Below are 21145 nucleotides of genomic sequence, written 5' to 3'. Positions count from 1 at the left end.
GTATTTATGAAATTGCATGAAATTGCTTTCTAAAATTGAATTGATTTCAATATTTTTGACTTGGTTTACTTGGCATTCCGCTTGTCTGTCTGCCGTTTGCTTGAACTTAATTTTGTACTCTTTCTATATTGTCTAAATGTAACCAAGCTCAACTGAACAGTAGAGAAATATTGACTGACTATTCAATTTGATTTTTTGATTCGTATTCGCATTTTTTAGAAAATACATTACATTCAGATTGTGCTTGATTATAATTTATGCATGCCATATGCATGTTTATCGGTTATCTTAATACGCTTACAAAACATTTAATTAACACAAAATTCAGTTTACCAGGTATATATCGTATTTCAAAATCGTGCGCCTGCGCAGCGGTGCCTGGCCTTAAAGGCGTGGTTACGCCCTCAATCCTAGTTGTTTTTTGGCGGGAAGTTTGTAGTACTCCATATATGCATATAGAAGTTGATTTTGATTTTTATATATTATTACTGTTGATTCGAGCTTGATCTGGGCTGTACACACCATTTGGCTGCACCGCCGATGTTTTATTACTTGATTTCTTGATTTATGTATTTTCGTTTCTCCAATTTGTACAAGAATATATGTACATACGTATGTACGTAGCAATTACTTTACATTTACATAGCTCGCTTTACGATTAGTTTAAAATGTTTCTCGTGCATTTACAAACAGACATATATGTATCTATGTACGAGTTTGGATGCATGCACATGTACATCGCTGCGCCCAAGTGGCGCAGATACAAAACAATTTTTGTTGCGCTTTCAAAAATGCGCGTGAACAGTTCGTGTCCAGGTCCAGGACAGTGGGACTGTGACAAATGAAAAATTTCGATGCAGGATGAAAAGTGCGCCACGGGCGAGCCATTTGATGGCGCCGCAGCGCACTTCCTGGCGACAAACAACAAATTCGACAGACGCCCATTGCGGGAATGGCCCGTCGTGTCACAAATACAAATTTGTTAAGCAAAAAGCACTCGATTCCACGGCGCTGCTTATATCGATTCGGTTTTCGTGTAGAGCCTAGCAGCACCGCCAGCAGAGGCGTATGTGGCTCCGGTTCCCTTGCTGCTGCTGCTGCTGCTGCCGTTGTTGTTGGCCTGACTTTCGCTGCTGTTGCTCGCGGCGGCTGCCTCATTGTTGAGCCGTTCGTGGTACTCCTGGAAGCACGGCACAATGCATAAATTCGTTTGACACTCGGGACAGTGGTATTTCGTTTTGCGGCGCAAAATGCGACCATGTCCATCGATGGTATTCCAACAGAAATTGCAGCCCAGCGCTGGGCCAGGACGTATGACGGGACAATGACTAGAACGTGGATTCTCCAAGGTAATTATTTCACGTTGTGTCTGCCGGCACAAGACATATATTAAACGGATTTCTTATAAGATGCAGGCTTACCACCTGCACATACGTACCTGTGGAGAAGACACCGAGCGCTGTAGTTCCTCGTTCTTCACGCGCAGCGTGGGCAAATGCTCAAATGAACTACTCGTCGTCGCGGTCTGGCTGGGATGCAGATGACCGCTGCTGTTGCCTGTTGACTTGGAGCTACGCAACTTGTTACCACCGCCATTGGCTGTCTCGACTCTTGCACTGCTGCGCTCCCCAATATTTATGATGGGTGAGTGCGGCGAGCGTCGTTCCGGAATGGGAGACGGTTCCGTGCTGCCACCGTACGTGGGCGAAAATGGCTGGCGATTGCTGCTGATGCTGTTGAGGCCGGCCGGTGGCGATGTTACCACCGAAACTGGGGTGCCGCTAGTGTTTGTCGGCGTGGCCGCAGTCTCACTCGACGAGGCTGTGCACGTGACTACGCGTGCCGGGACCAGGTACTGTGACGAGCCGGCTGGCGGCGGCGAGCCAGAGGCGTAAATGGACTCGGGCAGCGATATATGATGTGGATGATGTAGCGCAACAGGCGGCACATAGCTAGCATTAGTTCCCGACAGCGGATGCGAGTATTGCCGATGCAACGGCGCAAAAGGATTAGTGCTCGTGATGCTGCCGGTGCCGGTGGCGTGCAGCGAGTGCTGACGCGGCAGAAGTGGATCCGAATGCTGCTTAATCAGATATGGTGTGCTGGCCGGTACGCTTAGTAGGTGCGGTGTCGGGGATGCCAGGCTAGGCGCTGGCTCAGATGCATGCCGCTCAATTCGAGGTGGTACGCTCAACAGATGAGGATGATGTTGATGGTGCTGAGCCTGATGTTGATGATGATGCGTCGAATAGTCCCTGGCTATGGCGTTGGCTGCGCCCGCCGCATTAAACGGATCAAAGTCCAGCGTCGTTGCCGCCGTGTCCGGCGAAATCTGATTGGTCGACGAAAGGCTATCGCTGTCACGCTTCACGCGCGGCTGTCGCGTCAGCACTCGATTCCGCTTGGAGCCCATCACCGCCGTCGACTGCGATGTCTGCAGGTCCGTGGCCGTATCTGTTTCGCTCGGCGTGCGCTCAAAGCTGCCGCCGCTGCTGCTGCTGGTGTTGGTGCCCTGGCTGTGTGTGATGGCCAGCGTTGGATGATGCTGTGTCGCATGCGCCGGGCTGGGCTCTGCAAACAAACGAAATGTGAACTTTTAGTATTTGGTGCAGCACGGATTCCGGTCATGTTGGTGTGTTTCTGCAGGCTTACAATTAATTATTGTTTTAATTTAATTTTATTCGTTTCTTGCACATCGAAGCCTAGAGTCTAAAAGGTTCGTTCGTTAGTTACAATATATCGTACATATTTGCGTAACTTATTTTACAGTCGTTTCATTTACTACCGCTGACTAAAAGTACATTAAATGTAAATAATTAAATATATTTTTTAATTTTTTATAACTATATATGTTAAACACACACATACACAACTACCATAGTTATTGGTACTTTTGCAATTGTAGGAAACAGAGTTAGTCATAATTATTGTTTATGCTATTTTTGCGTTGTTTTTGATGAATTCGTTTATTTTGTTTGGTTTTTGTTGGCCTGTGTAGAACTATGCATCTAGTTTTAGGATTTAAAATGCATTACCAAAAGTTTTACGTTACAATTACAAATGACTTCTAACAAATCACGCTTAATTTTTTTCTTTTTTAGTATGCCTTGCGACAATATAAAAAGTTCTCTATTAGTTACATACATATTTATTATATAATTTTTCTTTATGCATATATATATATGTTTATTGTATTAAAAACACATTATTCTTATTCGTTTTCCTTTAATTTCTGCAGTCTCCATTTAGGATTTTGGGTGGTTACGAGTTATCTTAGTTTTGTATATTGCGTATATGGCTTGCCCATTTAGTCCTATTTTTATCGTATGAGTACATCAAATATTATGTACATTCAAATGAAACCAAAAATAATCAAATCAAGAATTCCTTTAAGATATGTCTAGTATGTGTTAAATTGCACTCCAAACAAAGACTAAACCAAGCACCGTATAATCCAGTGAACGAGATATAGATATATATTCAACAGAAACTATAATTGGAATGATTTTTTAATTCGTATGATTCGCCAATATTGAAATTAATTTGATAGTTTCACGATAAATACACAAAAACAGTCTCTGAACAAATTCTTGCTTTCCATATTCATTGGTATTGGGTAATATGGTTGGTGGTTCAAAAAAAAACAAATCCAGCCCAAAATCGAAAATACAAAATGATTGCGTACATTTACAAATATATAATATATATATTGGTACATATATATATATATATATATATATATATCATACATTATTGAGTTGGCTTAATTAAATATTTGAAGGTTAACTTCTCTTACGGTTTATTTTATACGGATTATAACACTATCCGTCTAAAGACAGACACATTTCCCATCAACTAGATACAAAACATCCATTTCAACTAAAACTGATTGGCCATAAACTGTACACAAATATATGTTGTTTATAGAAAGAAATACATATTCAATTATACGACTTAGAATGTATACGTAATGAAGGTTGCTTTTGTAACACGAGTGCCAGGACTAAAGGGGATTACATCAATTATGAAAATAATTAGGCCAATTTTAAGTAGTTAATATTTAAAAAGTTATATGTACATGCTAGCTAGTCGATACACAAATCATTTTTGTATTTTGACGATTAACACTAATAAAATTGTATAAATTTATGTACAAATATAAATTGTGGTTACATATACACATACTTTACTACCGATTTCTTAGTTAACAACGGTAAAAATAATGTTCGGCTCGAAACATGTAGCTTAAGGAATAAAGTTTTATAAATTATTACATATGTGTCGCTTGTCGGCACATCTGCTTAACTTTAGGGATACTACATCCTAGTGGGTTCTGCCGTTCCTCCATTGATGACATGGCATAACTTATTTGCCGATTCCGAACCCCGTGGGTTATGCCTAATGCCTGTAATTCACTAGAGTAGCTGCCGTTGCTCTAATACCTGTATCGAGAGTTACACACCTTGCACTGCAGCGCCTGGGATCTTAGGATTTATCTAAGTATTGCAGGCCGGTGTTAACCAGCGGTGCTAGCGTGCTGGCAACCAGTGGCGGCGGTGGTGGTGCCGCCACAGTTACAAAATTATTGAAAATAAACGCGGTAGCCGCTGCGCTATGCGCAGTGCCCATTGCTGAGACCGAGACGGGCACGGCTGATATGCTCATTGGTTCTGGCTCACTTGCTGCCATAACGGCGGCCTGCAGCAACGTGGCTGGCCCTGGCCCGTGTGCAGACTCACCGCTGCCGCCGCTCAGTTGGTCCACCTGCAGAGGCATTACACCTGCTGCGGCGGCGGCAACAACGCCCATGTGACTTGAAATCGTATTCTATATTGAGTTGAAGTTAATACTCTGTAGATTCATGGCGGCGGCCGGATTAACGTTAATCGTGCCCGCCCCCGAGGCAGCGGCGGCTGCACCGGCTCCCGTCGCATCGATATATCGCTGCCGGGACATCGTGTGCACGTTTGTTGGTGAGTCCATGTAGCGTGCATCGAAGAGGCTCATGACGCCGATGGCTGGATGAGTGTTAGTGCCACCGGCTGTAGTGGCCGCCGCGGCGCTGCCATGATGTGGAGTGCACATCAGCGATGGCGTCGGCGTCTCCGCTTGTGGCGGTATCTGCATGTTGAGCGCAGCCGTTTGGGCTGCGGCAACGGCTGCTGCTGTTAGATGATCATAAGTTTCGTTGGTCGTATCGTCGCCGGGATTTGTTGATGGTGTTGGCGAGGGCGAAAGGTTAGGCTCCTGCTTGACCACGCGCGCCTTAATGCTGGGCCTCGACACCGGGTAGCCGCGTTTCTTGTACTCCAGCCAGAGAGTGCGATTGTTCACGCCGTACAGCCGAGCAGCTTTGCAGAATCCGATGCCACCGGTGCGTACCGCTTCCAGAGCTCGAATAAAATTCTCATCGCCTTGCGGGTTAACCGAACGCTTCCGCTTCACCACTTGACTGCTGCCCCCTCCACCACTGCTGCTATTGCCGCCGCCGCCTGCGCTGCCCGCACTTCCACCCGCGCTGCTACCACCGCCACCACCGCCCACACCAGAGTGCACCGGTGACTGTGTGGGCGTCGGCCCCTGACTGTACACAGACTGCACCATATTGGATTCGTTGGGTGACGTGGGTGACAGATTTTGCGCTGCCGTTGCATAGCCGCTGACCAAATTATTTACGGTTATGATTTGCGACGAGTACGCCTGACCAGCCGTAGCGCCCTGTTGTTGTTGCTGTTGCTGCTGTTGGTAGTGCAGCTGCTGCAGATGCTGTTGTTGTTGCTGCTGCGTGGCCTGTTGCTGGGCTTCGTGCTGCTGTTGCTGCTGCTGTTGGCGTTGATCGTTGCTGCCGGCGGTACCGACGCCGGCACTGCTATTCGCACCGCTGTTTTGATTGCCGCCGTTGCCATTTCCAATCAAGTTGGACTGGCAAGCGGGCATCGAGAAGCGCGAATAGTTTGAATCAACAACTGTCCACTGCAGACCTGGGAAGGGGAGAGAGAGAGAGACAGCGTAAGATTGGTTTTGTCTTTAGTAGGAGTTTGAAATTGAAATTTACTCTCTATTAATTTACTCTCAATTTGGGGTCGGGGCTCAACATTTGGCCAAGATCTGAGATTCGAAATAGGGGCAAACCATTGGACAACAGATATAGTACAGTTTATATAGTAGAATGGTATTGGTATCGGTATCGAGTAGTAGAAAGATTGCTAATGCTAAATCATTATCATTCGAAAACCGCTCTTCAAAATGCTTTCCCACAAAAGAAAAAAAAAAAAAAAAAAACAGGAAATTTACAAAAAAAAATCATTGGCAAACAAAAGATTTTAGTAATCAAATTGACAAAATGAAAAAATCAAATCAGTAAAATACAGTTATTTACTTTTGGACTCTGTGCTAGCTCTCTCCCATTCCCAAGTTCAGGTAGGATTTCATTTTTGAATAGAATACACAATAGTTGATTATATACATACAAATGCATTAATTTCATGTAACACAATTATTTTTAATCGCACTTAATCGATAAACGGTAGTCTTTATGCTTATGTTTCATATTTAGCTTTAGCATTCATTTCTCCAAGCGCTTTGGATCGCACTTAAATTCATTGAACGTATGTGTTTGAGTGAGTGTCTGTGTTTGTGTTTTGTTGTGGCTGTGATTGAGTGTGTGTATCTGTGTGTATGGAACGCATGACATGTGAATGAGCGATAGCAGAGTAACAACAGGAGAAGCTAGAGTTGAGCAAATTCATAAGAATGAAATAATGATAATGATAGCAAAATCAACAACAAAAACACAAAACGCAGGGACCAAGTAGAACTCCTCGACTCGACTCGTCTCGTACGGACAGCCTTTTGCCAATAGAAACTACAACCCCTTAATGAAGCATGATCTGGCGTATGATTTTAATGTTAGTGTTTCTTTTTCTATTTTGCATCTAAGGTAAAATTTCAAAATAAATCGCACAATTATCTTATTTAATATAAACGTATTTAATTATAAACGTTTGGATGTCTTTGATTAACGTTGTTCCACTGTGCGATTTATTTTTTACAAGTACACTGCATACATATTGCAGCTCGGGCAGAGCCTTTATAGTTTAGGATTTTGACTTACCAGAGTGTGATGACTGTGAATTGGGTGCGTCGTGTTCCGATGGTGTCGTGGTGCCAGAAATGTCCAGAGGCATCGACTGATTCACACTGCCGATGTCCACTTCGGGTTTCTGCACGTTGAGCAATAAATATTGAAGAAAATTAGTTTAGTAAAATGCGTAGAGTTGGATTTAAATTTAACGTGACCAATTTCATTACAATTTGCATATGTATGTGCCCGTGAGCGTCGTCCAGATCCGAGTCCTGCGGCTGCTGCTCTAGCTCAGCGCTCGCTGATTCTTTCAGTAGCTTGGCAGCATGCATCGAGTGGCCCGAGAGGCTGCCCAGAGCCGCGGTCGAATTGCTTCCGGCTCCACCGCCAAAAGACATTTGGCTCATCTGTGCCAGACTTAGGCCAGCAGCATTTCCAGCAGCACCACCTGCATCCAAGGAACTGTTGTGCTGCTCCTCCGAGTTGTTTCGATCACCAGAGCCTGTTAAATGCCATAAACAGCCAAAAGCATATTAGTTGATTTTCTCTGCGTCCACTATATTCAGGAGCTGGTCGACGATTCTTTACCCAAGTCGCACTCACCGTTATTTGAGGATTTTCGTAAGCGCTTGCGCCGTGTAGCCGGCGAGGTGCCAGCACTAAGCGGTGATGGCGTTCGCCTCAGCTGATGGTGATGCGTCTGCGAACCCTGCGCTTGGCTACCCTGCTGCTGTTGTGGTTGGTGATGATGATGGTGGTGATGGTGCTGCTGCTGTTGTTGTTGCTGCTGCTGTTGCTGTTGTTGTTGTTGCTGCTGCTGTTGCTGTTGTTGCTGCTGCTGTTGTTGTTGAGCCTGCTGTTGTTGTTGCGCCTGCTGCTGCTGCTGCAGTTGTTGCTGTAGCTGCTGCTGATGATGCTGCTGAAACTGCTGCGCCTCACTGCTACTCCAAAGCGAATCACCGGCACTGCTGCTACCGCTAGCTGCTCCCAGACTTGGAGCGGCCACACCAGCGTTAGTGCCAGCAACATTGGCGCCAGCTTGTCCAAGCAGCTCAGCGGCCTCGCTGGAGGACTTGCTGTCGGATTTGGTGAGGTTGGCCGGATCCGTGGGCATCTCGGCCAAGCCCTTTATTTTGAGCATTTCGGCCGTTTTGAGTATGTGCGGCAGTTGCTCCTGCGACACATTCACCTCGCCGTAGTACATAAAATCCACCATTGTCTTGAGATCATCGTACTGCACGTCCTTCAGTATGACAATCGGATGCTGGCACGGATTTGTCGTAAATAGCGCCTGTTGAAAGTCAAACAAAGCAGATGCAATCTTAAATAATCGTCAAACCTCTATGAAAGACTTTCACTCACCTGAAAGTACGAGCTACACGCGGAGAGCACTATTTTGTGGGCCTGCAGTTGACGGCCCTCCGCGGCAAGCGTGACGTCCACCAGCGTCCCATTATGCAGCAGGGAAGAGCAGACGGATATGAAGTTTGGCTGGTGATTGTTCCAGCGCAGGCAAAACTGCTGCACAGACATTGTCGGTGTCAGCGACTACCCAAACAACAGTAAGCGATGCTGTTGCCGCTGCCGCGTAATTTGTTTCGCGGCAGCAACAACGATATGTCGGAATACCAACGAGATACCAACAATGCCAAGGCAAACCGAAAACGATTTCAATTCCAAAGCAAAATGACGAAAACACGCTGATAACAGCACTTTTTATCGCCTATTGATTTTTGTTTTCTCCTTTCTGTTTTGTTGCTGTTGCGTTTTTTTTTTCGCTTTAATTAAAATTTATGTACAATATTATTTTTGGAGGCGCCTTTAACTCCTGTTGTTATTGTTGTTCTCTTCACTATCTGTATAAATGTACACACGCATATGCGTATACATAGATATGAACTTTAGCGCTTGGCGGCGGTTTCTATGCCGCACCGTTCAACACATACACAGATGCACGCATCTTATGTACTGCTAAAATGGGAATAAATGCAAAATAAATATTATAAGCATGTACACGCATTTACATAAAAGCACATTCATATATATATGTATATATATTTTTATTTGATAAGAGCAATATACAAATTTGTTTGGATTAGCATTTTCTTCTTCTTTTTCTTGGTTTAGTGTCAAGTTATCTCTTCTTGCCTACGCGCGCACTCTTTCGCTCTTTCTTTCTGTATCACAGGCTGCGCCGCGCTCGCTCTGGCTGCTTACAACAAAAACAGCACTGGCAACAACAAAATAACTGTATATGTGTGTAATTATACAGTCGCGAATAGCACACGCACGCACACATTCGTAAACACTCAACATATACATACACTGACAGATGCTCGAAAATTTAACAGAAAGTCTGTGTACTGTTTTTTGCCTTAGGTTTTATTTTTAATGAAAACGTAGCGAAATCTAATACATAGGCTTCATGTCTGATGTGCGCTAGGGAGACCTTGAATTTTCTTTGATTGTTATGACGTAATTAGCGCGTCTGACCCTCTGCTTCTGCCACAGGCACGACCACGACCGACGTCGTACTAATCGCTGCTTCGTTTATTCATCGTATTGACATTTTCAGCAGCCTTTATTTAGGTATGTACATACATACATACATATTTATTTTCATTTGTCGCGCGTTTTTGTTATAAACGCTTTCCATCTACATATTTGCATGGTTATTAAACCAGCAATTGACAGTTTTATATTCTTGTGGGCAAACGGTAACGTTTTTATTGTTTTACACAAAAGAAAACACAGCCAGAATTAGAAAGTCCAAAAACAAAATGGCGCGCTTGTAAGAAAAATTTTTGGTGTGCAAAAGGCTGATATGTCAAGTTAAACTTCTCATATTTTATAGAAAACTTGTGTATTTCACATCTTCACTTCTCTGTTTTTACACTGTGCATAATTTGGCATTATTTAGTTTATGTATAAATTAATTATGGCAGTAATGCAGTTCTTACGTTTTACTTCTTTATTCTTTTATTGCGATATCAGGCCTGATAATCAGGGCTGCTTTGAAGAACTGCACAGCATTCAATGTGACTATCGATAGTTCCAAATTGATTTCCTTAGTCGGTTTTTTATTAATCGAAAGACTGCGATGTTTTTACACTTTTTAAAGCTGTTTTGTCATGGGATAATTTTCTTTTTATCTCAGCATTTTTTATAAGGTTTCTATTAACTAATTTTGCCAATTGCTGGGACACATTTTACGAATAACATGGTTTTTATAGATTATCAGTCGATAAGTGAATACCCATAATATTAGTATGAAGCTATATTGATATCGAGACTATCGAATATAGATATCGGTTGGTTTTCAACATTTGTCGTCAGATGTCAGTATAGTTACTCGATTTTATGTCCGATGAAATTGGAAATACCAACTAGTATTTTATTTAAAATTGATATATTATCGGGCGGGTAAATTTTAAACTGTCTGTTTGTCTAATGTTAATATAAATAAATAACACAAACGGAACAACTTAATTGCCTTGGCTAAATCAATTGTATTGCTTTTTAAAAATAATAAACAACTTTAGCTATGAAAATGTCCACTTTCGTTATGAAATGAATGGAACGTTTTACCAAGAAGTTTCTTTGTTTACTGCAGTGCACAAACGTATGCATGTAAATTGATGTAAATTGCTGTAAATTCTTTAGATATTGTTGTCAAAGAGGCAATAAAATTATTCTTGTTGCTGTCTCAAACTTAAAATATCGACTGATCAAATTATGTAAATTTAAATTAGTACTTTCTGCATCTAATATAAAATAGACTTACCCAGATATCCATATAAAACTCTGAAATTTATGACATTGTTGTTAGAGCTTAACATAATTATATCTTGTGAAGATGAATAGCTGCCTATACATGATGACCATATGCATGGACCAAAGAGTTATGGCCTTTAGTATACGGAATAAATATGCATTTTTTATGCGTAAGACAATAGCATAGAAAAACGTAAAATTAAACTGCGTGTTTTCTATAACCACAAATATGCCACTGCAGTTCGTTCGTTCGTTGAACGCGGTCAGATTCATATTTGAAATGCGTAAATTAATAATTCCGTGCCATAAAAACAAATATTAAAATATGCATACTTACGATGGAGCCCTTGTGTTGTAGGTGTAGGTCACAGTTCCAGCTAAGGCTGATATAAAAGTCTCGTCTATTTGATTTCGACACCAGTATCACCTGCAGTAGTCATCTGTGCAGTAAGAAAAGCCGGAGCTCAGCAAATCACAAATCAAAATGTACAAAGCCGTAAGTTGTTATCTAAATTGTGCTGTACGTGAATATAGTTTCATCATCGTCTTCCAGACTCTTATCCTTGCGGCCCTATGCCTTATCGCCAGCAGCGGTGCAGTCGATGAGTCGGATGCCGTTATCACCAAATATAGATCTGAGATTAATGAGGATGGCAGCTATAGCTATGAATATGGGACTTCAAACAACATTCAGGCCGCAGAGAGTGGAGTGGGAAGTGCCTATGCTACTGGATCCGTACAATACACAGCTCCCGATGGACAACCCATTAATCTGGAGTACACAGCTGATGAAAATGGTTATCAGCCAAAGGGCGATCATTTGCCAACACCTCCTCCAACTCCAGATTACATCTTGAGGGCATTGGCATACATTGAGGAGCATCCTTTCACAAGAGTTCAGCTCAAGAAATAAGTTAATGTAGTATAACGCATCACCGTGCTTAGATTAAGCTAGTAAATGATAAATAATTTTTAATTTCGTTAGTTATTCGTTTTACTATAATGATTTGTTGTTTTTTACATTTTTCCTAGAATCCGATATCGATTAGATTGTCTACTAGGAAATATTTGGGATTCTGGTAACTTCTTTCACTTGGGAGAAAGGTTTTTTCTTGATATAAATCAAATTTGTTACAAAACTATATGTTATTATTTATTACCCAATACTTACTTCTACAGCGAATTTCTCAGTTGAGTTGAACCAGCACGGGCAGCTGTATTGGACAGATGCCTTTCAGCTGTTGCCAGTTTTGATGTTAATGAAATGCAAAAGCGACCGTTTACTCAGGGTGGAAGCTGAAAATGGACTTGAATGCGATTAATTCTTGCGTGTCTTGTAAATGTTGTCAAAAACTGCTGATTGTTACGCAAATTGAGCCCAACAGGGTTCACTAAGTGTTTAAATTACGTTTTAATCAATTTAGATTAAAGTTGCGTTAATTTTACTATGGGAATTGGATTTTCAACTAGAATATTATTTTTAATATGGTAAATTATATATATATATATATCCATATACAGATTACTAAAACATACAACATACTCATACCATCACAAAAAAGTTGACTCATATTACAGCCAATAGGTAGGTCCTACTTGAATTATTGAGAATCGCAGAGGAAGTTATTCATTAAACATTTAAAATTCACATTACACTTTTAGCTGGTAAACACTGTTAATAACATCACAAAAATTGCACATTTAATAATTAAAGTTATTAAATGGAGTTATGATTGATGAAGTACCATCAAATATTTTGGTAAAAACAAGCATATTTGCAAGAACAGGTTAATATTCACGTTTTAGTTTATCTACTTTACATCATATTCGTTTATTAAAAACATATATACACATTAAGAAAGCTTTTATTTTGTAAATACTTGGAATACTTTTCAACTCTTAACCGAAGAAGGGCTTGCGGACAACCTGAGGTTGACGGCGAACGAATTGTTGACCCTGAGCTGGTTCTTGGTATTGTGGGTGGGTACGAATGTATTCCAGAGCCTTAAGAATAGCCACGGGAGTGGGTGGTGGTGTGGGCAGATGGGCGCCTTGAGGCTGGAAGCCATTCTCATCGGCAACGTATGAAGTCTGGATCAGTTCACCCTCTGGTGAGTAGTAGGAGAATCCACCGCTGGCAGAGTATCCACCAACTCCTTGCTCTTGAGCAGCGATTCCATTGCTGGTATCATATGAGAACCTGTAGCTACCGTCAGGCTGGATATCACTGTCGCTCCTGCCAGTGGCATAAGCGTCGCTCTGAGAAGCAGCATAGGCGCAGGCAATGAAGGCCGAGGCAACAAGAAGCTAAAATATCGCAATGTGCCAGTTCTGGTTAAAGCAGCAGGTCCTGTGATTCGTATTTTGCAACTTTGATACTTACGAAGCGGAACATCTTTAGGGCTGTGGAGTTTGTGTGTGTCTTCAACTGGTAGACAAGATAGTGTGCTGACTTGGTGGTAGCTGGCAAGCGAATTTATACTAAAAACCGACGTGTGATATGATATTCTCAAAAACCTGATCGCTTCGACAGTTTGTACGTCGATGTTCAGGAAATTAATCTAAATAACCATAACAATAAAATCAGCCAATAGCCCGAATTGGCCAAAACCGGAGAATGTGTGTACGCATCTCAACACCGGCGGCGACAGCAGCGGAGGCAGCGGAGGCAGCGAAGGCAGCGAAGGCAGCTTGTACGTCAAAGCCATCCAATGTGAGTGGGCTTACCCTCGCCTCAAGTCGTCGAAGAGCAAGGCAAAGCCGCATGCAGCAGTGTCAATGTCGAGCCAGTCCCTGGCCCGCTGCTATGAGAGACCGGGGAGGGGTTCGCCCGGCACACCCAAAAAAGTATTTGACTAAATTAATGTTTGCGTCTGTGTATTTCGCTATAAATATTTAGCATAATTTATAGTTTCAATCGACCGGCGCATGCTACAGTTTTTTTTTTGGCCTGGCTTGGCTTGGCTTGGTTTTACTTTTTCATTTCCATTTTCATTGTCCGGTTTTGGGCGCAGAATTTTAATTCACTGAGCACCGCTGCGCTGGAGAGGCGCTAAATATGTGAGCTTAACAAATTGGTCCATAACATTGAGATAATTTAATAGCCAAAATGAGATATCAAAACAGGATTTACGTCTACTTATATCGTAAACTAAAACCTGACATGACCTGTGGCGGCTTATAAATTTATTTGACTGTTCAATTTGATGGATTAGCTGATTAACGAATTTAATTTGTAGGCTAGTTTTTATAGCACCCCATCAGGCTAATAAATTCTTTGATGGTGTCCGAAATAAAAAAAAAGAAATAAAAGAATAAAAGCCTGTACTAAAAGGTCGTATAAATATAGAATAGTGTGGCAGAAATGACATACTAACATTTCATTTAAATATATTAAACAAACGATTTACTATGCACTATGTATAATATATTTCTTATTAGTTATGGTCATTTATTTAAGCGACCCAGACTTATCAAACGCCCATGCCCAATATATGCTAATGGTAATAAGTCTACAAACTAGTTTATGAATGATAGAGTGCCTTCATTTCTTGCGTGAATTTTAACATTCAGATTAGTGCCGCATATTCAAACGCAGTGTTCACACAGATTTTGAATAGGTCTCTAAATTGACGCGTGAAACTTTATCTAACACTCCAAATAAACAAAAAGTTAAGATACAAGTCAAAATAACACTATCTTACAAAATGTGTAGTTCTTTAAAAAAATGCTCAAATTTAAATATACAAATTATACCATTTTTTCCACAAGGCAATAAGTCTTTTCATATGCTTGAGTTCATAGCTGAGCGTAGATTGAAATATAATTTTTGAGCACAAATATAAATATACATTATATGCATATTTAAACACATGCATATAAATACGTATCTAATGAGAGCTTATTATATTCTTATCTTCTTATCAAATCAAGTCAGTATATGACAAAAAAAGCATTTGAGCTTTGAGAATCGCATAGTAGGGTCATACTTCAAAATACGTTTTATTTGTTAAGTTTGCTCCGCACATGCGCTGAACATGTACCCTGTCTACGTAAATGTAGAGGCTCTTTTGATTTGGATGAGTTTGTAGCCCGGTGTAGATTGAAACCCAATTTCTAAATGCTATTTTTAAATGTTATTATTGGCGTAATAAACACAAAATATATTTACGGTTCTTTTGTCTGAGGAAAGCAAGATTCTAATGTTTATTTATTGGCATATTTAAGCTACTATTTTTTAAACATATGCACTAAATGAAATACGAGACATTGTCTGGGAAATATGCATTCGACTTTTAACATTTAAATTTTGACTTCAAGCGCTTGACATATAGAACTAGTTTGGCTTAACCAGGAAGCCGAGCTGCAATAAACACTTACCTCATCAATTTTATAGCATTGCGAACTATAAGAAAACTGTCCTATTATAAGCCATTCTTCTTTACAATGTGCCGAAATTTGCATGCTAATTAAACTACTTTTACGATTTGACTCGTCATTCGGATGAGACAACTAACAATAGCATTGTTAAAATTCCAGATATGGAAATGCCATAGTTGGAGCTATTAACTGGGATTTAGTTAAGTTGTATCATATAGAAATTGTCTAAACAATACAAAGTAATGGAAGATGTTATTTATTTCCAGGCAGCTCAAAAATAAGCTGGTACAACGTGGTTATCCTGTAGACAGCTTAACGCTTCCAGAATGTTTAAAAAGTTAAAATTGTAAGAATTAATGAAAACTAGGATAGTTGCAAGGGCGACACTTAGAAGCGCACATGACCCTGTCGCTGATCCTTCTGCGGATGGGTGCGAATATATTCCAGCGATCTGAGTATGGCAGCCGGAATCGGTGGAGGCGTCGGCAGGTGAGCGCCCTGTGGATGGAAGCCGTTCTCGTCGGCCGTGTATGTCAATTGAATAAGCTGACCATCGGGATTGTAATACGCCGATGAGCCGCTCGCATAGTGACCGCCCACGCCCTGCTCCTGTTGGGCAATGCCATTCGAAGTCTGGAACCGATACTCGTAGCTGCCGTCCTCCTTAAGGTCGCTTTTGAACTCACGCAATTCGGCCTGGGCATCGAAGGAGTCTGGCCGTGCCTGGGCGACGGCAAGGATGACTGCTGCGGTTAGGATGAACTAAGGCGGAAGGTTGCTTGTAAAAATGACTCCTTCAAATGCTCCGAGCTTGTATACTCACGAATTTCATGTTGGGCTGGGATCTGTGCTTGTTGTCACTTTGCGGTCGATGTGAGAATGAATACTGCTGAAATCGAGTACCCCTCCATTTATAGTCACTTTACCAATTACCAGCCAAAAAAAAAGGAAACAAAAAAACATAGCAACAAGTTTTATGGTTTTTAGCATTGAACCTGAACTGCGGCGCTCGAAAGACATCCATATCGCCATATTCATCGTCGGCCCTGCCACGAATTTCACACATACATGATGTCGGCTCGGCTGGTACAATTTTTTTTTTTATTTTTTTGGGGAATTGCGTCCATAAATTGTATAAACTGTATGCTTGTGCGGCTTTTGTTTGACTTTTTGCCGGTTTTCCAAGTTCTTCAAATTGTTAACCTTTGGCGGATAATTATTTCATTAGCACATTCCAAGTCTCCGCGCTCAGCTTCATAACAAATATTTCATGCACATGTTTCTATGTGGCAAATAGTTTATGAAATAGTTTTAAAGAGCTGCTTTTACCTATATTCTACTTTAAGGCAACAGCATATCCCTAGAACGTACAATAAATCATATCCATAAGTTGATTATAAATGATACAAACTACTTAAAAAGTCGATTAAATATCAGCGCATTCATTTATTACAAAATCACAAAGCGTTCCCCAAAAACCAAAGGTCCACAAAATAGCCTGGAATGACCTTGCCACAGCATGTGTCGACGTTTGACTGGCTACAAATATTGCGCATACGCCAGGGCTGGGCATGTTTTGGGTTATGTTTTGGTTATATTGCATCTTTAATGCACCTCGTGTCTCACGAATGTCCAGTCACGAGTAATCAATCCATATAACCTAGTTTCAATTAGTTTGTGCTAATTGAAAATTAAACGAATGGCTAATTTTCACATGCATGCAAATAAATTAAGCTGATTGGTTTCCTCAATCGTTAATTAGTAAATTGGATAAATTAAATAATTTTTAAATAACATTGATAGTTAATTCTTAAGTTGTGATAATAATTATGAGAGGGTGTTCCTTGAAATTCGGCCCAGCTAGGCAGGTTATGGATATGTAAGCTAAAGTTCTACAGCTAGATAAATATTGATTTTTTTCAATATTATATGGACATCCTTGTAAAATCCAATAAGTTACGATGCCAAAAGCAAAAGGTGTATTTAATAAGAACCCATGTTACCTGTTCCTGTTCCGACATACCTGCCAGCTCTTAAAGATATCTGCAGCACTCTCAATCTGCCGGTTGGCGTGATTTAGTGGTGCATCACTAGCGCGAATGAACCACCAAAGCGAATCACCGAAATAAGCATCAGCTACATGCTGTTCCATTTAAAAGATTTGTGAATGCTTTTAATAAATACTCGTATTCGTACATGTGGGCATGCGGCAGGCACAGAGTCAGGAGTGCCCCGGCAGTGCAAGGCAGAGTTGAGCTTAAAGGCAACATAATCTTCTTACTTTATATGATTTTACCTTTTTCTTTTTTTGTTTTGCCTTTTTGCCTTTTGTCGGAACCGGCTGTTCGGCTCCAACTGGTCGGGTGCCGTCTGCCGCTTGGCTGACTTTAAATGAAAGAAAAACTTGTTACGATTCTCGGCACACTTCCTTGCGCAGCCGATGCTGCCTAAGTGGCTTCCGCTGGAGCAACCGACCGGCCGGTTGGGCACTGTTTAGTTGGACCCATCAATCCCGACTTTGGGCGCATTAAACTCACATGAAAAGCAGACACTTGCTGCACGTTCAGCTGCCGTTGCCGGCTAAAAATAATTGACCTAAATATTGTGGTTGCGACAGGTCTGTCTGAAGGTCATGGGTACAGCATATCTTTTTGGGGCTACATTTAATGTGTTTGCACTTTCAATACTCGTTCCTGTTCGGTCTCCATTCGAGTCGATGCTCGTCATAAAAGTCTATGACGCTGCAGATCATGGCTTGTCATTTGAATATTTATATTTATTTTATATGCTCCACATTTGGTCAGTCGCTGCATATGTATTTTAACTTAATTTATGTTCATTTTATAAGCTCGGTCCCATTGTCGATTTCGGCATGCAGCTGTCAAGAGGTGTATCTTAAATATTACCAATATAACTTTATCCAGCGCATTAGCGCTGACAGCTTTCACATGGGTCATAGGCGAGCATGTGGGCTCGTCTGATTAACAGCCTCACAATGTCAACTACTTTCAAAAAAAGACATTCTAACACCGACCTTGATCTGGTAAAGTAACCAATGTTTTTGGCACTAATTGTTGTCTTTTATATATTATTAAATTACCAAGTCGCACCTTTCGTTTGTGTCTTTTCTTTTCAAAATCTGGTTTCTGGGCCATAAGACACGCGGAGCATGTGTAAAATTTCAATCAATGCGGGATTTGAGTTTTATATTATAGTATAGATAAGTGTATTTTCGATCATGAATCGTGCATGCATATGGAAGCATGATTCAGATACTGTAGTAAAAGTAGTTATTTGTAGTACAACAAGTCTGCAAACGGGTATATTACTTGTATACTATAAGCCAAAAAAAAAAAACAAATGATTCATATTCAGAGCAAAAGCAACATTTTCTACACACAAGATTGAGGGGGCCAGCTTTGAAGCACAAAAAAAAATAAATAAATAAAAATATTATGCATTTTTCATAGACAAATGTAAGCTGGGCTAAGGTATCGACCCTCAAGGAGGGAAGCTGGTTCGAGTCGCCTAATATCTTATGCCTTTTTTATGCCTTACAATTTATACCTTACATCTTTCAGTCGTAATATCTAGCTTGAACTATTGAAACGTGGCCTAACTCTTGTCTGAGCTGAACCGTCCCTGGCTTAAAGTAAGCAATCAAAGTCACACAGATCGCTTCTTTTGTATTTTTTCAAATACCGAAATTAGCGATTGTAATATAAATTAATTGCTTTCATGGACAAATCAATACAAATTGTGAACTTATCTAAGCTAATGCCAACAAAAATTGTAGTTACATTAGAGATGTAAGCTGGCTGGAACTATCCTTTTGCAGAGTGTGATATAAGCATGTGTATCGATCAATTACTTAATGTATACAAACAACAGATTATAGATTTAATTATACAGAGCAAAGCAACGCATCTTAAATGTGGAACATCGAATTCAGTCAGAGACAAGCAAATTGAGAAACAGCTGGGTACATTTTTTGTGCGGAGGGGGAAGCTGCTTTCATTGGAGCGCTGTTGGCCTGGAGTGAATAGAGCGAATATGTATGTGAGTGGGTTAACGTAAAGCAACTGTAATTAATGAATTAACACCAACACTTAATTACTTTAATAGCCGCAGCCGCAGCGATGCGCAGAGCTTGTACCTGCTGAGTTTTTTGAACCCCGGGCGTTTTGCCCAATCGCCGACGTAAGGGAAAAAAGAGTATGTGCTGCCGGGCAGCTTTTAATTTCGATTTCGGTGTTGGGTTTCATTTTCATTGAGCAGAGTGAGAAAGCGAAATATTCATAGAAATTATAGTTGATTGGTTTAAGTCCATATAGCGCCATATTGAGCTGTGATAATTGGAAATGCAGCCGTTTATAGCTCGTGGCTGGGATTTGGATGTAGACCATGTTGATGTTGGCCCCTAACCCCATAATCATCATCATTGGTTAATGGTTGCGCACACTACTTTCCTACTTTCGTTGGGTCAAATGTTGAGGGTATATAAAACTTGGTTCAACTCAATGTCAGGCATCAAACATAGTTTAGCTCTTAGCCTTTAAACAACAAATTAAACAAAAAACCCAGAACCCAAGCTTGGCAAAATGTTCAAAATCGTAAGTCAAATTAGGATGAGTACCGGTCTGTGGACACTAACGATAGCTACAAATGCACAATTTTTTTTATTTTTTTCCAATTTACAGCATCTCGTCACACTTGCTGTTGCCGTCTTTGTGAACGCCGTGCTGTCTGCGCCGTCGGATTCGGCCGATGCGCACGCCGAGATTCGCAGCTTTGTGAACGAACTGAAGCAGGACGATAACAGCTATAAGTATCAATTCGAGACGAGCAATGGCATAGCGCAGCAGGAGCAGGGCGTCGGCGGCTACTATGCCAGCGGCTCATCGCAGTATTATACTCCGGAGGGTCAGCTTATTCAATTGACGTACACGGCTGATGAGAATGGCTTCCAGCCACAGGGCGAGCATCTGCCGACGCCACATCCCATTCCTGAGGCCATTATCAAGTCATTGGAATGGAATCGCGAACATCCCGAGGAGAACGACGAGGGACAGTACAATCACGGCCAGGGCGGCGGCAATGGATACGGCGAGCAGGCCAATCAATTCCTGCAGACGCCTGCATCTGGTCTGCCATACGAGAAGAAGATTTAAATTACTGAACTGCACGGCACGGCACGACTGCTGCTGTTGCTGCAGCTCTTGTGCTTGTAGCTGGTGGCTGGTGGCAGCTGCCCCGCATTAGCTTGTTCATGCTCATCATGTAGTTTAAGTCCAGACAACTCCGCCCTTCTCCAACCCGGCTTGTGTTCGTGTTTTTGCATATGTTTATTGCATGGACGAAGCAACAAACATGGGCAAACAAACACCGGCAACAACTTTGGCTCTGTGTAGTTGACTTCGACTCTGGAGCTGAGGGATGTCATCGCCAACGCCAACGCCTACGCACATGCCTCATACACACACGCACTGTACATACATATACATATACACACACACACACGCACACACATGCTCAGCTGGCCGCTCCTGGGCGCTGTGTCCTTTGTCGGCTCGCTGACGTTGACATTTATTGCCAGAGAGATAATAATAATGTAATAAAAAGAAAAAATACAATTTAATATTGTTGTTTATACTATGTACAAATGGCGTTGCTTTTACTTCAACTACCCAAGGCTCACGCACCATATCGTGGCCATATGGCTCCCAGATCTATTCGCCAGCTCCCAGCTCGCACATAAATCCCGCGCTTACAAGACGCTTTAACGTTGAAGAGTATCAGCATTTGTATCAATTTTGGGTAAATTTAATTAAAAGTTAATAGATTCGTTGCTAATGTTGTTGCGCTGGTCTTATGCTAATTTGTGCTACAGCTTCATTTGACTGGATT

At 41.4% G+C, this 21145-nt stretch overlaps 5 protein-coding genes across 9 annotated transcripts; 2 read left to right on the top strand and 3 right to left on the bottom strand.

Annotated features, from left to right (window-relative positions):
* Window positions 1-495: 495 nt before the first annotated feature.
* On the bottom strand, window positions 496-10139 carry BtbVII (BTB-protein-VII). Of its 5 annotated transcripts, none has more exons than XM_070208180.1 (7): window positions 10045-10139; window positions 8447-9055; window positions 7673-8375; window positions 7312-7586; window positions 7115-7223; window positions 1439-2571; window positions 496-1369 (listed from the first exon to the last, which is right to left on the bottom strand). In XM_070208180.1, the coding sequence occupies exons 2-7, from the start codon at window positions 8615-8617 to the stop codon at window positions 1016-1018; spliced, it is 2745 nt and encodes a 914-aa protein (XP_070064281.1). In that variant the 5' UTR covers window positions 8618-9055; window positions 10045-10139; the 3' UTR covers window positions 496-1015. The 5 variants fall into 5 exon arrangements, with proteins under 5 accessions (XP_070064281.1, XP_015031207.1, XP_070064282.1 ...); XM_015175721.3 differs by having other exon boundaries at window positions 7688-8375; window positions 10045-10138; XM_070208181.1 differs by having other exon boundaries at window positions 8447-9052; window positions 10045-10116.
* Cpr67Fb (Cuticular protein 67Fb) lies at window positions 5981-11952 on the top strand. Its single transcript, XM_002046859.4, has 3 exons — window positions 5981-6420; window positions 11217-11354; window positions 11412-11952. Exons 2-3 carry the CDS (start codon window positions 11343-11345, stop codon window positions 11769-11771), a joined length of 372 nt encoding a protein of 123 aa, XP_002046895.1. The 5' UTR covers window positions 5981-6420; window positions 11217-11342; the 3' UTR covers window positions 11772-11952.
* A 753-nt stretch (window positions 11953-12705) lies between these two features.
* Window positions 12706-13358, bottom strand: LOC6622199 (pupal cuticle protein Edg-78E). The gene is made up of 2 exons (XM_002046858.3): window positions 13242-13358; window positions 12706-13165 (listed from the first exon to the last, which is right to left on the bottom strand). The coding sequence occupies exons 1-2, from the start codon at window positions 13251-13253 to the stop codon at window positions 12758-12760; spliced, it is 420 nt and encodes a 139-aa protein (XP_002046894.1). The 5' UTR covers window positions 13254-13358; the 3' UTR covers window positions 12706-12757.
* A 2120-nt stretch (window positions 13359-15478) lies between these two features.
* Cpr65Ec (Cuticular protein 65Ec) lies at window positions 15479-16190 on the bottom strand. Its single transcript, XM_002046857.2, has 2 exons — window positions 16062-16190; window positions 15479-16000 (listed from the first exon to the last, which is right to left on the bottom strand). The coding sequence occupies exons 1-2, from the start codon at window positions 16068-16070 to the stop codon at window positions 15626-15628; spliced, it is 384 nt and encodes a 127-aa protein (XP_002046893.1). The 5' UTR covers window positions 16071-16190; the 3' UTR covers window positions 15479-15625.
* A 2676-nt stretch (window positions 16191-18866) lies between these two features.
* On the top strand, window positions 18867-20855 carry Cpr65Eb (Cuticular protein 65Eb). The gene is made up of 2 exons (XM_002046856.2): window positions 18867-19851; window positions 19939-20855. The coding sequence occupies exons 1-2, from the start codon at window positions 19840-19842 to the stop codon at window positions 20407-20409; spliced, it is 483 nt and encodes a 160-aa protein (XP_002046892.1). The 5' UTR covers window positions 18867-19839; the 3' UTR covers window positions 20410-20855.
* Window positions 20856-21145: the final 290 nt, after the last annotated feature.

This window comes from Drosophila virilis, chromosome 3 (genome assembly GCF_030788295.1).
Source record: "Drosophila virilis strain 15010-1051.87 chromosome 3, Dvir_AGI_RSII-ME, whole genome shotgun sequence".
Classification (NCBI taxonomy): Eukaryota; Metazoa; Arthropoda; class Insecta; order Diptera; family Drosophilidae; genus Drosophila; species Drosophila virilis.
The sequence above is the reverse complement of the archived record's forward strand: the minus strand, read 5'-3'. Positions and strand labels throughout refer to the sequence as shown.

What these genes read in the sequence shown, in the direction of transcription:
- BtbVII (XM_070208180.1), bottom strand. Translation starts at nt 8,617, where the DNA reads ATGTCTGTGCAGCAGTTTTGCCTGCGCTGGAACAATCACCAGCCAAAC. An exon ending in TAACGGTGAGTGCGACTTGG is followed by an intron (nt 7,587 to 7,672) that starts GTAAAGAATCGT and finishes GGCATTTAACAG; the next exon opens with GCTCTGGTGATCGAAACAAC. An exon ending in TTCACAGTCATCACACTCTG is followed by an intron (nt 2,572 to 7,114) that starts GTAAGTCAAAAT and finishes GTTTGTTTGCAG; the next exon opens with AGCCCAGCCCGGCGCATGCG.